Source organism: Borostomias antarcticus (assembly GCF_949987555.1).
Source record: "Borostomias antarcticus genome assembly, chromosome: 24".
Taxonomy (NCBI): Eukaryota; Metazoa; Chordata; class Actinopteri; order Stomiiformes; family Stomiidae; genus Borostomias; species Borostomias antarcticus.
In genome coordinates, this window is record NC_140257.1 from 8,811,969 (window position 1) to 8,828,069 (window position 16,101).

The 16,101-nt window shown below is 47.4% G+C and overlaps 2 protein-coding genes across 2 annotated transcripts; both read left to right on the forward strand.

The window, feature by feature from the left end:
* Window positions 1-528: 528 nt before the first annotated feature.
* Window positions 529-2,395, forward strand: LOC311325288 (C-X-C chemokine receptor type 4-like; the record flags this gene model as incomplete). Its single annotated transcript, XM_084457953.1, has 4 exons — window positions 529-543; window positions 846-1,054; window positions 1,181-1,464; window positions 1,800-2,395. 4 exons carry the CDS (start codon window positions 529-531, stop codon window positions 2,393-2,395), a joined length of 1,104 nt encoding a protein of 367 aa, XP_084314079.1.
* A 4,547-nt stretch (window positions 2,396-6,942) lies between these two features.
* On the forward strand, window positions 6,943-15,279 carry mcm6 (minichromosome maintenance complex component 6; the record flags this gene model as incomplete). The annotated part of the gene is made up of 18 exons (XM_084457948.1): window positions 6,943-7,040; window positions 7,245-7,391; window positions 7,540-7,650; window positions 7,890-7,977; window positions 8,124-8,285; window positions 8,442-8,607; window positions 8,822-8,967; window positions 9,224-9,374; window positions 11,672-11,813; window positions 12,404-12,545; window positions 12,710-12,817; window positions 12,963-13,118; window positions 13,223-13,359; window positions 13,502-13,658; window positions 13,797-13,926; window positions 14,029-14,223; window positions 14,749-14,888; window positions 15,169-15,279. 18 exons carry the CDS (start codon window positions 6,943-6,945, stop codon window positions 15,277-15,279), a joined length of 2,487 nt encoding a protein of 828 aa, XP_084314074.1.
* Window positions 15,280-16,101: the final 822 nt, after the last annotated feature.

Genomic DNA, 16,101 nt, shown 5'->3' on the forward strand with positions numbered 1-16,101 from the left:
CTCACGCTCTTATCGGTGGTGTGTTGTTATATCAGATGACAATGCAATTCTCAGACACTAGTTAGAACAAAACTTCCCGCCACATGGGTCACTGTTCTGATTCAGCCGAGCGCGCTCCCAACACACGCGCAAAGCAGCTGCTTCTGAATCCCCTACATTACATTTCCTCCGTTCATTGTTAAATTATCAATAGCGTGTTTTGCTTCATGCCAACATCCATATTCACACAGTCTTGTCCCTTAGGGGTCAAACAATATGACCAGGACCAAAACAATAAAACCAGCGGTGTGTTCGCACAAACACACACACACACAAACACACACACACACACACACACAGCACAGTATCCTGCAATAGATACACTATCAGCACCTGACACCTCGAAAACAGGAAAAGCGTTTCAGCAGCCACAGATGTGTAGAAGTTTGGAGGAGGAGTGTAAGTAGGGGGGGGGGGGGTGGAGGTATTTAACCTTACCGGACAGAGAACTGTACTCCTCACACTCAGCAGGCTCAGCTCTGCTCAACCATGTCCTATTATGAGGTAAGCAAGGTCTCATTCAATTCCTTTGCGTCTGGTAGAATGCTGCCCCGAGTGTAACTGCTCCATATTTGGGATTCATCTGGTATTTTAATTGGATGCTTTTCACAGTCCTGACACTCTGTCATAATAAGAGACAGTAAACAGAGAGAGATGAGTGTGCAACTTTTGTCTTAATTTTAAGGACCTTGGTGGTCAACAAAGGTTGAAATTTCTTGAACAGGATTGCACAGCTGCAGTTATGGCTTTTGTAAAAGTCACTGTAACATTGTACTATGATGCCATCTGTCTCTCTCTCCCTACAGCATATCGTGTTTGACTATGACTACAACGACACCGGCTCGGGGTCAGGCTCTGGTGACATGGGGGTGTACCTGGAGGAGCCGTGTGACCTGGAGCAGGTGATGACCCCGGACCTCCAGCGAGTGTTCCTCCCCGTGGTCTACGCTTTCATCTTCATCCTGGGCATCACGGGGAACGGCCTGGTGGTGCTGGTCCTGGGCTGCCAGCGCAGGTGAGGAAGAGGATGGTGTGGAAGCCAACGATGGAGATGATGATTGTGGTAAAGAGGAGGATGAGTGACTGAATCTTGAATCTCCTGACTGTTTTTTCTTGTTTTGTTTGTTTGTTTGTTCCTCAGGTCCAAACTGGGCCTAACGGACCGGTACCGGCTGCACCTGTCCGCCGCCGACCTTCTCTTTGTGCTGGCGCTGCCGTTCTGGGCCGTGGACGCGGCGCTGGGCGACTGGCGCTTCGGGCTGGGCGCCTGCGTGGGCGTGCACGTCATCTACACGGTCAACCTCTACGGCAGCGTGCTCGTCCTGGCCTTCATCAGCCTGGACCGCTACCTGGCGGTGGTGCGAGCCACGGACACACACACCGCCGGCTTCAGGCAGCTGCTGGCCCGGAGGCTGGTGTATGCTGGTGAGTGTGTCTCTCTCTCTCTCTCTCTCTCTCTCTCTCTCTGTCCGTCTCTCTCGCTTTTATCTCTCTCCCTCCCCCTCCCTGGGCTCTATCTCTCTATCTCTCTCCTGACAGCTTCCTCTCCCTCTCATCCACCTCTCTCTCTCTCTCTCTCTCTCTCTCGCTTTTATCTCTCTCCGTCTCTCTTGTCCCTCATCTCTCTCCCTCCACCTCCCCGGGCTCTATCTCTCTATATCTCTATCTCTCTATCTCTCTCTCTCTCTCCTGACAGCTTCCTCTCCGCTCATCCACCTCTCTCTCTCTCTCTCTCTCTCTCTCTCTCTCTCTCTCCCCAGGGGCGTGGCTCCCTGCCGTTCTGTTGGCGGTTCCGGACCTGGTGTTCGCCAGGACCCACGAGGCGGGCGAAGGGGTGACGGCGTGCCAGCGGTTCTACCCGGCCGAGAACGCCCCCCTCTGGGCGTCCGTGTTCCACCTGCAGCTGGTCCTGGTGGGCCTGCTGGTGCCGGGCCTGGTCCTGCTGGTGTGCTACTGCGTCATCGTGTCCCGGCTGACCCGCGGACCTCTAGGGGGGCAGCGGCAGAAGCGGCGTGCCGTCAGGACCACCGTGGCGTTGGTTCTCTGCTTCTTCCTGTGCTGGCTGCCGTACGGCGCGGGCATCACCGTGGACGCCCTGCTGCGCCTGGAGGTCCTCCCCAGGGGCTGCGGGCTGGAGACGGCGCTGGGGGTGTGGCTGGCGGTGGCCGAGCCGATGGCGTTCGCCCACTGCTGCTTGAACCCGCTGCTGTACGCCTTCCTGGGGGCGGGGTTTAAGAGCTCAGCCAGACGAGCGCTCACACTAAGCCGCGCCTCCAGTCTGAAGATTCTACCACGGAGACGCACAGCAGCCTCAACTACCACAGAGTCTGAGTCTTCTAGTCTACACTCCAGCTAACAGTGTGTGTGTGTGTGTGTGCGTGTGTGTGTGTGTGTATTTGTAACAGAGAGTAGGGATGAGTCTGCTGGTCCATGACTTGCCTTTTTCTCTCAAAGAGGAGCTTTTATGTAAATATTGTTGAGTATGTAATCTTGTTGGTGTATGTAATCTTGTTCACTGACGTTTTCTAATAAAATGTGAATAATCGCAACTTGTGTGTGTTAATGTTGGTTTTCCTCTCACTCAGGGGGTGTTTGTGCGTGCGGGCGTGCGTGTGTGTGTGTGTGTGTGTGTGTATGTGAGTGTCTTGTGGATATGGGTATGAAGATAGGAGGATATGTCAGAAATTCATTTTAGGAGGTGTAACCTCCCTCACCAACTATGAGCTATGTGTTGCCATCATCATCACCATCATCATCATCATCTCTCCTCACACTGACACAGAATCACTCAACCTCTCATTACTGTAGTATAAAACATGTGCAGAGCATTCAAATACATTCAAATGAAAATGAAAGTAGTCTGGTTTCAGACTTGTGATTTAGGCTACTGTAAGTGTGTTTCAGGGCAAAAAAAAAACTGAACGGACAAACGGCCAAGGAACTCTAGTGTTGTGTGTGTGTGTGTGTGTGTGTGTGTGTGTGTGTGTGTGTGTGTGTGTGTGTGTGAGAGAGAGAGAAGAGTGGGGGAAGTGAGTAGAGAACCTAATGTTATGGTTTCATTTCCATGTACTGTAGGAGCTAACAGAGGGGATGTCTAGTGCAGCAGCTTGTCAGAGGAAGAGAGGGAGGAGGAGGAAGAGGAGGAAGAGGAGGAGGAGGTGAAGCCGTTTTCCCAGCGCTTGATGCACACACACACAAACAAAAAACATTTCCCACATACATGCTTCCGCCTGGAAGTGAGAGAAACAGAAGCTGGAAGTTTACTGTCACGACTTCCTGGAGGAGAGGAGAGGAGGGGGGGGGGGGGGGGGGGGGGGGTTAGGAGGAGGACAGGGACAAGGGAACAGAAGAGGGGACACATCAATACAACAACACAAACACCTCAACACCCAGCTACTGTAAACACACAAACAGACACACACACACACACACACACACACTACAGTACACTACATACAGTATGCACACTAAAAGGTCTAATGTTGCCTGCATCCCTCTGAAAGGGTTTATGAGTCAATGTCACGCTTAGGGGTCTGTCAACACATGCACACAATTCTCTTCTATTAATAGTGCACTCAAAACAGGAAAGACTTCCTCCTCATCATTTTAGGAAACACAAGCAGCTAAAACAATTAGAATATCAAGCCCTTTACAGCAGCGTTGAATCAGTATCTATATTATACTGCAGCGAGAGGTGACACTCTCCAAAGAGATGACGCTGCCTGCTCTGTAACATTATTCATAGGAATTTTCTGCTTTATCACTGAATACTGTATGCGTGTGTGTTTATGTAAGCTATGTGTGTGTGTGTGTTCATTCATTCAAACCTTTATTTATGCTCGAGAGGCACTGAGGTTGCCCTCATTTACAGTGACGACGAGCGAACAATACATAAACAACAACAGCAACAACAAAAGGACAGACACACAGGAAGGTATATAAAACAATAACTAAATGGATAAACCCAATATAAAAATAGTACAAAAAAAAGTTAAGATATACTAAAACAATTACAGACAGATGTACAATGGTGTGTGTGTGTGTATGTGTGTATGAGAGAGAGTGACTGTGTGTGCTTTTGTGTACGTGTGTACCATCTGTGTTCATCTGTGTGTGTGTGTGACTGTGTGCTAGTGCATACTGTATGTATGTGTGTGTGTGTGTGTGTGTGTGTGTGTGTGTGTGTGTGCGTGTGTTTGTGTGTGTGTGTTGGTTTAGAGAGTTTGCAGATGCAGGTTCTCTTTCAGAGTCGGACATAAAGAGTTTCCTGTGGAACAATCGTGGGAAAATCGTAGAGAGAATGACAGATGGTCCCAATAGTCCAAAACAGCTTCCTGTAATAACCGCAGCATTATAACTAAACAGGTGGAAGCAATAGTCTGGTACGGGTGATTTGTCTTTCCCCAATGTGTAAACCCCACTAGGGAGTTCCCCTCTAAAATGCAATCCCTACCCCCCCCCCCCCCCCCCCACAGACACACACACACAAACTTCACAAACCAAATCTATATCTGCTCACACCGGCAATGACACAAGGTAGGGGGTGGGGGGTGGGGGTTCACATGAAGCTATAGGTCAGTTTAAGAGTTCACCAGTTGCTAAGGACGACTGGTGCATGTGTACAAACTCTGCTCAGAGTTCCACCTGACTGACTCTGCCCTATTAAGGTACAGTAACATGGCAACCATGTCCAAAGACAACATGAGTAGTATAGAGAACATGAGTAGTATAGAGAACATGAGTAGTATAAAGACTGGGCTCCAAATTTACTGGCTCCCCTGACAGGCAATGCACAAACAATATAATTATAGAAACTCCAAATACCAGCATAGCAACAGTAACTAGGGGGGCGGAAAGGTCTATTCAAAAGAGACAGGCCTTCATAAATCTGGTTAAGGCTACAAGAAGATCAACAAACCATTGAATATAGGCTACCACTGAGCACTTTCAGGGCAGTTACTGAATTCAAAAGATATGGAACTGTTGAAAACCTCACGGATGGGACATAACTGCGTGTTGCCCCCCCCCCCCCAGGACACTGAGGAGGATGATGAGAGGAGCAACACAATCCCCAAGAATCACTGTGAAAGAATTGCAGGCCTTGGTGGCGTCTTGGGGTCACTAGGTTTCAAAAAGTACCATCAGACTCCACAACCACAGGCTCTTTGGAAGGGTTGCCAGAAGAGTCTTTTCTGACCAAAACACACAGAAACACAGAAGCAAGCACTTGGAGTTTGCCCAACATCATTAAAATGATGAGTTGCTCGGGTCAGATGATAGCAAATTAGAACATTTTGGTCAGATAGGCTATAGCATCGGCATGTTTGGTGTCGAAACGAGATGCATAAAGGCACCTCTTACCCACAGTGAACTATTGTGGTGGATCAGAGATGTTTTGGGGCTGTTTTAATTCCAGAGGTCCAGGGGCACTGGTTAAGATTGAGGGCATAATTAATTCCAAATTTGCAATTTTGTCTGATAATCTGGGGCCTCAGCAAGAAGGCTGAGACTTGGCTGTAGGTGGACTTTCCAACAAGACAATGACCCAAAGCACAAACCCAAGAATATGAAGGATCTTGAAAGGATCTGCCCAGAGGAATGGTCCAGAATCCCTCCAAAAAGACTCCTTAACCTGGTCAAACATTACAGGAAAAGACTCCATGCTGTTATTCTTGCCAGATATGTTTGCACTATGTACTAAATTAAAGGTGCCAATAATTATGAAACCTTAATTTTGTTGAAATTAATTTGGCATTTAATAACTGTTATGCTTTTGCTTGGTTGCATTGAAACATTAAAGATACAAAAGACACAAAAGTACAGTATTTCACTATATTCAGTTTCTTTATATTTATATTCTTCATATTTTTTTTATGTAGGCTAGGCTATTATTTGTGCATTGGGGTGCCAGTCATTTTGGATCCCCCTGTAACTTTGAGCTGACCACCCCACCACTCCGCCCAGGACACACTGCTATCCATAGAGGCCTCTTGCTCCAACAGTTGGGTTGGGCAGTGGAACACCAACATCTATGCTTGACTTCTTGAGGAGCACCAGAGTTGGGTTCCACCACCTCGAAAGTTCTACCACCTGAGCTCCTGCACCTCATATAATATCAGCTCAAAATATAAACAGTACCGGTAAGCAATTTCAGTCCAAGTCAAACACTTCATGTATATTGTTTGTCTCTCATATAATCTGTATATTGCTTGTATATTGTGTATTTTATGTTGTGAATAGTGTGTATTGTATGTAAATAATGTACATTGTATATTTATAATGTACATGGTAGGCTATATTGTATTCTGTATACAGGTATTGTCTGTATTGCTTGAGAATCACCAACGGCGGGAACCGGCCAATAAATGATTCAGATTCATTCATGTAATTTTCTTACTGCAGTAGCAAGTCAAACAGCGCCCCCATGTGGTCAGACTGTGTTCCTGCTGCTTCACTGCACTTTATAAGAAACTTCGACCATGTTTAGATGACAGGCCCCCAACGATCAACTGATAATACATGGAATAACGTGTATTTATTCATTTATTGCCATGATCTGTCTTTCAGTCAATATCCACAGGAGAAATAGCTCACTCTAAAATGAAAGTGTAGTTTCCACTCGGACTACGTCGCATTAGAAAACAGCTCGAGCTGGAGAGAAGAGAGTGGGACGTCCTACATCTGTATGCGTACTTTAGATTGGTTAAAATTCTTCTAAATTTACATGATGACAAATTTCACGGATGTGATTGGTTGACTGTGGCGCGCCAAATGTCACATGGTCTTGGTTTCGCGCGAAAAAGTAGCAGTCCCTTCCTCAACGTGCTTCGGAGGAGGAGAAACGGAAAGTCATTCTGAGTTATTGAACAATTTTTTAAATTACAGTTGTAATAACATAATACGATGGATCTTGCTGCGCCGACCGCGGAGAATGCAGGACAGATGGTGAAAGACGACTTGGCAGAAAAATGCCAAAAGCTTTTCCAGGCATTCTTAGAAGAGTGAGTATGACAATGACCTGTTTTTGTTCTAGTCACCCATGCTAACGATAGTTGGCTAACTTAGCTAACATTAGTTAAACCCAGTCACCCCTATGCATTCTCTAATTCTTCCTAGAATCAATAGTTCAATATTACATATTTAGGTGGTTTCCTTATTTGTTCTTTATTTCTCGTTATTCGTTATACTGTGTGTGTGTTTTGCAGGTATCAAACGGGGGACGGAGAGGTGAAGTATGTTCGTGAGGCGGAGGAGCTGATCAGGCCAGAGAGGAACACTCTGCTGGTGAGCTTCACTGACCTGGAGGGATTCAACCAGGAACTCGCGACCACCATCCAAGAGGAGTTCTACAGGTACTTTACTAGCTAGCGTCCCGAGCCTCTTAACCGTGGACGCTGGCATCTTTTATCCTTTTATCCGTGCTGGGGAATTCTACCGGAGCCCAGCCAACCTCAATCTCTCTATTTTTCTTTCCACTCCTCCTCTCCTCTCCTCCTCCAGAGTGTATCCCTTCCTCTGTCGCGCAGTGCGTAACTTTGCTCGGGATCACGGTAACGTTCCCGTGAATAAGGAGTTCTACGTGGCCATCCAGGACCTTCCAACCAGACACAAGTAAGATACACTCACACACACACACACACACACACACACACACACACACACACACACACACACACACTTCTCCCTCAGGCTGTTGTGAAGCCTCACCATACACACATAGAGTGTTCATCTCATTCGCCACCACGATAATACGATTTAAGGGTATGCGTGCCGTTGTGCCTGCATGCGTTCTGCTCACGCTTTGCGACCTCGTGTGTGTGTGTGTGTGTGTGTGTGTGTGTGTGTTGTAGGATCCGTGAGTTGTCATCCCTTCGTATCGGCTCACTGGTGAGAATCAGCGGCCACGTGGTCAGGACCCACCCGGTGCACCCTGAACTGGTGAGACCAAACAAACAGGACAGCCAGCGCCGAGAGCAGGGGAACCATTCCAGCGGATCGCATTTAAGCAGATCAGCAGCTCTTGTGAGCCGGCCCGGCGGTCCTGACCCCCCCCCCCCCCCCCCCCCTCCTCTGTGTCCCCCCAGGTGAGCGGCTGTTTCCTGTGCATGGACTGCCAGGGGTTGATCCACGACGTGCCTCAGCAGTTCAAGTACTCCCCGCCCACCGTCTGCCGAAACCCCGTCTGCAACAACAGGAGCCGCTTCCACCTCGACACGCACAAGTCCAAGTTCATCGACTTCCAGAAGGTGTGTGTGTGTGTGTGTGTGTGTGTGTGTGCGTGTGTGTCTGAGAGAGAAAGAGAGACGACGCGATAGACTCGGTGTGCGCCTGTATGTGTTATATGAGGTTAATATGCTGACAGATGCTGTAATGTGTGTGTGTGTGTGTGTGTGTGTGTGCAGGTGCGTATCCAGGAGACCCAGGCAGAGCTGCCGCGAGGCTCCATCCCGCGCTCCCTGGACGTGATCCTGAGGGCGGAGGCGGTGGAGAGCGCCCAGGCGGGCGACCGCTGTGACATCACCGGCTCCCTCATCGTGGTGCCGGACGTCTCTCAGCTCAGCACCCCAGGTGCGCACTCAACGGGAGCCCACACACACACAGGAACACACACACACACACACACACACTGCAATGCACTCAGTCGTTCAAAGATAACTCGCAATAATTCCCAGACACATTCTCAGACACGAATCACGTCAACAGAGACTCTTGAACACTACTCTCAGACTGTAAACAACCTGTGTCTGTGTGTGTGTGTGTGCGCGCGCTTGTGGCCCTGTAGGTGTGCGAGCAGAGACCAGTTCTCGCATTGGGGGGGGGCAGGGCCATGAGGCCGACGGCGTGCGGGGGCTGAAGGCCCTGGGGGTCCGAGAGTTGTCCTACAGACTGGCCTTCCTCGCCAGTCATGTAGCCCCCACCAACCCACAGGTGAGTTACACACACACACGTACATGGATGTACCAAACACACACATACACACACATACACACACACACACATACACCTATGTACCACACACACACACACACACACATGCACACACATACACCTATGTACCACACACACACACATACACACACATACACCTATGTACCACACACACACACATGCGGTATTCCTTATGCCACCCATACAACCTAACACAGTGTTTAATGTGTGTGTGTGTGTGTGTGTGTGTGTGTAGTTTGGAGGGAAGCAGCTTAGAGATGAGGAGCAGACTGCGGAGAGCATCAAGAGCCAGATGTCGGTGAAGGAGTGGGAGAAGGTGTTTGAGATGAGCCAGGACAAGAACCTCTACCACAACCTGTGTACCAGCCTGTTTCCCACCATACACGGTCAGTATTCATAGAACACTGTCTCTATTACTGCTAGAACACTGTCTCTATTACTGCTAGAACACTATCTCTATTACTGCTAGAACACTATCTCTATTACTCCTAGAACACTATCTCTATTACTCTTAGAACACTATCTCTATTACTGCTAGAACACTATCTCTATTACTGCTAGAACACTATCTCTATTACTGATAGAACACTAGCTCTATTACTGCTAGAACACTATCTCTATTACTGATAGAACACTAGCTCTATTACTGCTAGAACACTATCTCTATTACTGCTAGAACACTATCTCTATTACTTTTAGAACACTATCTCTATTACTGTAGAACACTATCTCTATTACTCCTAGAACACCATATCTATTACTGCTAGAACACTATCTCTATTACTGCTAGAACACTATCTCTATTACTCCTAGAACACTATCTCTATTACTCCTAGAACACTATCTCTATTACTCCTAGAGCACTATCTCTATTACTGTAGAACACTATCTCTATTACTCCTAGAACACTATCTCTATTACTCCTAGAACACTATCTCTATTACTCTTAGACCACTATCTCTATTACTTCTAGAACATTACCTATATTACTGCTAGAACACTATCTCTATTACTCCTAGAACACTATCTCTATTACTCTTAGAACACTATCTCTATTACTGCTAGAACACTATCTCTATTACTCCTAGAACACTATCTCTATTACTCCTAGAGCACTATCTATATTACTCCTAGAGCACTTTCTATATTACTGCTAGAACACTATCTCTATTACTCCTGGAACAGTATCTCTATTACTGTAGAACACTATCTCTATTACTGTAGAACACTATCTCTATTACTCCTGGAACACTATCTCTATTACTGTAGAACACTATCTCTATTACTGTAGAACACTATCTCTATTACTGTAGAACACTATCTCTATTACTCCTAGAACACTATCTCTATTACTGCTAGAACACTATCTCTATTACTCCTAGAACACTATCTCTATTACTGCTATAACACTCTCTATTACTCCTAGAACACTATCTCTATTACTCCTAGGACACTATCTATATTACTGCTAGAACACTCTATTACTCATAGAACACTATCTCTATTACTCCTAGAACACTATCTCTATTACTGTAGAACACTATCTCTATTACTCCTAGAACACTATCTCTATTACTCCTAGAGCACTATCTCTATTACTCCTAGAACACTATCTCTATTACTCCTAGAACACTATCTCTATTACTCATAGAACACTATCTCTATTACAGCTTGAACATTACTACTGGAACATTATCTCTATTACTGATAGAACACTATCTCTATTACTGCTAGAACACTATCTCTATTACTGCTAGAACACTATCTCTATTACTGCTAGAACACTATCTCTATTACTCCTAGAACACTATCTCTATTACTCATAGAACACTATCTCTATTACAGCTTGAACATTACTACTGGAACATTATCTCTATTACTGCTAGAACACTATCTCTATTACTGCTAGAACACTATCTCTATTACTCCTAGAACACTATCTCTATTACTCATAGAACACTATCTCTATTACAGCTTGAACATTACTACTGGAACATTATCTCTATTACTGATAGAACACTATCTCTATTACTGCTAGAACACTATCTCTATTACTCCTAGAACATTACTACTGGAACACTATCTCTATTACTGTAGAATAGGGATGGGACTTTCTGGCAAATCTGCTATTCGAAAATCGGTGGGCAAAAATAGATTTTTCTTCGAAAATCGCATCTCATAACATGAAATGATAACACCATGCCTACTACGTATGCTAGGTTACAGTCATGGATGTATTAATATAACATTACATTAATTACATTACACGTATTACTCAAACTGTCTCTTCCGCGCGTGCCTTTCTCTCTCGTCTCGCGGAGTCTCGCGCCGCGAAAAACAATGCAACTTGTTTTTTATAAGACAAAACGAACAAATGATTATCAAATTATAAAATCGATTTTTAATAATTTAATGACTTCGATTTTTCGAAGATCATGTCCCATCCCTACTGTAGAACACTATCTTTATTACTGTAGAACACTATCTCTATATCTCTATCTCACTATCTCGGCTTGCGTGTGTGTGTGTGTGTGTGTGTGTGCATGTGTGTGTGTGCATGTGTGTGTGTGCATGTGTGTGTGCGGCTTGCGTGTGTGTGTGTGTGTGCATGTGTGTGTGTGCATGCGTGTGTGTGCATGTGTGTGTGTGCGGCTTGCGTGTGTGTGTGTGTGTGTGTGTGCAGGTAATGATGAGGTGAAGCGTGGCATCCTGCTGATGCTGTTCGGGGGCGTGGGTAAGACCACCATGGAGGGAACCTCCCTGAGAGGAGACGTCAACGTCTGCATCGTAGGAGACCCCAGCACTGCCAAGAGCCAGTTCCTCAAGTGAGGCACACACACACACACACACACACACACACACACACACACACACACGTTAGAACAACCCTCAATCTGTTGGGAAGTGCTTCCTGGCTGAGTGTGTAAGCGTTAGGTGTGTGTGTATAATAGTTTTGCTTTTTTCATTAGTTTCTATTTTTATATTGTTTTAACTTTTTGTTTTCAATTTCAGTTAAATTTTAATTAGTTTTTAAAGCAGATTTGCTAGTTTAGTTTTTATTTTTTGAAAATGCTTAGTTTTAGTTTAGTTTTTATTAGTTTCAGTATTGGTTGTTTTTTCTTCTGCGCTAGCCTCGTGAGACCATCATGATCTCATGAGTTCAGGATGTCTCACTCTGTGTGAAACAAACCATCTGGCGCACGTCAGGTTTCTTCTGCGCAGGGACACAGCTAAAGACAAAATGGAGGATAGATTTCATATCCACCCAAAATACTAGGCTTATGTATGAAATGAAAAAGACTACAACTAAGGACATTTTCTCTCTAATTTTAGTTTATTTTAGTAAGTTTTGTAAACACACAACACCGTTTGAGTTAGTTATCATTTTTTTTAAACTATAATAACCTTGTTTCAGACACGTGGAGGAGTTCAGCCCCCGGGCCGTGTACACCAGCGGGAAGGCCAGCAGCGCCGCCGGGCTGACGGCCGCCGTGGTGCGAGACGAGGAGTCCCACGAGTTCGTCATCGAGGCCGGGGCGCTCATGCTGGCCGACAACGTGAGTCCGTCCGTCCGTCCGCTCGTCTCCGGCCACGCCCCACCCCTCAGGCCACGGCCACCTCCTGATGGACCCGCGCTCACACGCTCCCTGTGTGTGTGTTTCTCTTAAAGACCTCGTATTGACTGTTAGCCGTGTGTGTGTGTGTGTGTGTGTGTCCGCAGGGTGTGTGCTGCATCGACGAGTTCGATAAGATGGAGACCAGAGACCAGGTGGCGATCCATGAAGCCATGGAGCAGCAGACCATCAGCATCACCAAGGCCGGGGTCAAGGTGCGCACTTCCTGTCTCTCCTCCTCCTCTCTCTCTCCCTCCTCCCCTCCCCCTCCCCCCCCCCCCCCCCCCACACTCTGGACGCAGCTAAGACCGGCGCATTCTAATCATCGCCCCCCCCCCCCCCCCCTCTCTCTCTCTCCAGGCCACCCTGAACGCCCGTACCTCCATCCTGGCCGCCGCCAACCCGGTCGGCGGTCGCTACGACCGCAGCAAGAGCCTGAAGCAGAACGTGAGCCTGACGGCGCCCATCATGAGCCGCTTCGACCTCTTCTTCATCCTGGTGGACGACTGCAACGAGGTGAGCGCGTGCGTGAGCGCGTGCGTGAGCGCGTTCGGGGGCCGATATATCCGGGCATCGCCGGTCAGCGCGGCGTGTTTTGACGTTCCGGCGTGCGTCTGCAGGTGACGGACTACGCCATCGCCAGGCGCATCGTGGACCTGCACTCCCGCGTTGAGCAGTCGGTGGACAGACTGTACTCTCTGGACGAGATCCGCAGATACCTGCTCTTCGCCAGGCAGTTCAAGCCTAAGGTCCGTGTGTGTGTGTGTGTGTGATGGGAATGAAGTCATTTGTATCACCGTCCTCTGGTCTGTTGAGTTGATGTCAAGGACTATTTCTGTGTGTGTGTGTGCGTTTGCGTGCGTGTGTGTGTGTGTGTGTGTGCGTGTGCAGATCTCCAGTGAATCGGAGGAGTTCATCGTGGAGCAGTACAAGCGCCTGAGGCAGCGCGACACCTCTGGAGGCGTGGCCAAATCAGCCTGGCGAATCACAGTGAGGCAGCTGGAGAGCATGATCCGCCTCTCAGAGGGCATGGCCCGCATGCACTGCTGTGACGAGGTACACACACACACACACACACACACACACACGCACATTTAAACTTTATTCATTACAAGAAGTGAAAGCTCCACTCGAGTGAGAGTGAGTAGTGTGGGTTGGTTGTAAGAGTGCGTCCTCTTTCCCTCGATGCTCCAGGTGCAGCCCAAGCATGTGAAGGAGGCCTTCCGTCTGCTGAACAAATCCATCATAAGAGTGGAGACGCCTGAGATCAACCTGGAGCAGGACGACAACATGGAGGAGGAGGTGGAGGCTGAGGGGGAGAATGGTACGCCCGCACACACACACACACGCACACGCATACACAAATACACACACAAGCACTCACACATACTTTCCTCGGTGTGTGTGCGTCTGCGTGCGCACGCAGGTCACGGCGTCCCCAACGGAGTGAACGGACTCGCCAACGGGTTGAACGGGCACGCCGGCGGCGGCGGCGAGGAGGACGGCGTGAACGGCCACGCGGAGAACGGGAGCGCGGCCAGGCCGTCGCTGCGCCTGTCCTTCCCAGAGTACCGGCGCATCTCCAACCTGCTGGTCCTACACCTCCGCAGGGCAGAGGAAGGCAAGACACACCTCTCTTTCTCCTCGGGCGCCCCCCCCTCCTCCTTCTCTCGTCTTTCTTTCTCTCTGCCTGTTCCCTGCGGGGTGGAAATACAATTTGAAATACTTTAAAGTAGCGTTTGCTTGAGTGGCTGGGGTTTGCATGTGTGGGAACAGCCCATTGTTTAATGGTGCATTTGTTTATAACTGGGAGGTGGCAAATTGCGACTTGCTACTAGGAATGATTAAATAAAACGCTGCATGAACTCGCACTTCCTCGTCGCAAATTCGGATATGTTTCTCAGCCCCCAGTTGCCGGCTGACGTCAATATCATATCATTATCATCATATCATTCGCTATAGCTCGAATGCACACAGGTAGGAGGTAGGTATTTTGCCACTTGCGACTTGCCAGCTCCGACCACAAACGAATGCACCATAAGTAGCTGTAAACAAAAGTGTTTTGGGATAATATCTCGACCCTGGTCTGGTTTCTTGCGTACTGTACGTGTTGTGTGACCGCGGGGGTATCTGTGTTCACTTCTAGCGGAGGAAGAGGAGGAGTTGAAGAAGAGCGCGGTGGTGAACTGGTACCTGAAGGAGATGGAGTCTGAGATCGACTCCGAGGAGGAACTCATCAACCGGAAGGGGCTGATCGAGAAGGTCCTCCACCGGCTGGTGCACTACGTAAGGAAATATAGGGATGAAGCTCGCTTGTGCATCGGTAGATGTACATCGCCTGGCATTTAAAAGGCTAAGCCAAAAGCTTGGCACTATGGAAGGAAATACAATGATACACTCGCTACATCAGGAGAACTTCATCGCATGACTATTAAAAAGCTCAGCCAAATAAGTGTCATACCAGTCATGTTGGCAGTTCTTTACTGACTTTCTCTCTCTCTCTCTCTCTCTCTCTCTCTCTCTCCCTCCCTCCCTCCCTCCCTCCCTCCCTCCTTCCCTCCTCCAGGATCATATCCTGATCGAGTTGTCCCAAGCAGGTCTCAAGGGGTCAGAGCCAGAGACCCAGGAAGAGGAAGTGGTTCTGGTGGTCAACCCCAACTATACCCTGGAAGACTAGACTCAACCCTCCCCGCCTCCCTCCCTCCTTCTCTCGTCTCTCTCCCAGAAGACCTGTGGGAAGAAGCTTTCCGGAATGCTCACATGTATAACAAAGTACATAGTAACGGCATTCGTAGCTTTTAATGAGGGCTCTTTCCTGTTTCTTAGTGATTCCAGACTGAAGAGACTCAGTACCTATTTTACATTAGCCACCTCCATATTGTAAATATGTCGCTTCGATTCTCCAGAGTGATGGCTACTGTATTTTACTTCCACAGGATTCAGAGCTTCTGTGACGTTGTTATGATCTTTAGCTGTCCGAATATTGTAAATATTTTGTTTTTATTCAGTGCCAACATGTTCCTGTGGTTGAATTTGTGTGATCTTCTCACCTTTTCTGTAAAAGAAATATTAGAAGTAGTTTTCCTTCATGACAATTTTCACATAGTCATTGTACATGTAGCAACACCCTTAAGAAGACAATAATTATTAGATGTTCTTTTGAACATTGTTCACCTATTAGGGTTGATTTTTACTGTCTCCCTGCATCATAATCAAGACTGTTGTGTTGTGCTTTGGTTGTCTGGTCCGTTCAATAAAAAGATAATGCCCTTTTTTCAAGCTCCTATTGCCTTAAGCACAAGATTATGCTCTTAATCACTTGTCTAGAAAGGAGATACACTTGTGAGTTCTGGCGAGTAGTAGTACACCGACTTCCTTTTTGAAATGCAATTATTTAAGTTGATTTGGATAAAAGTGTCCAAATGACTGTAATGTAATGTCATAAACCTACTGTCTTAACTAGTACTCCCACCTAAACTCCTAAAACAAAAATATAGAC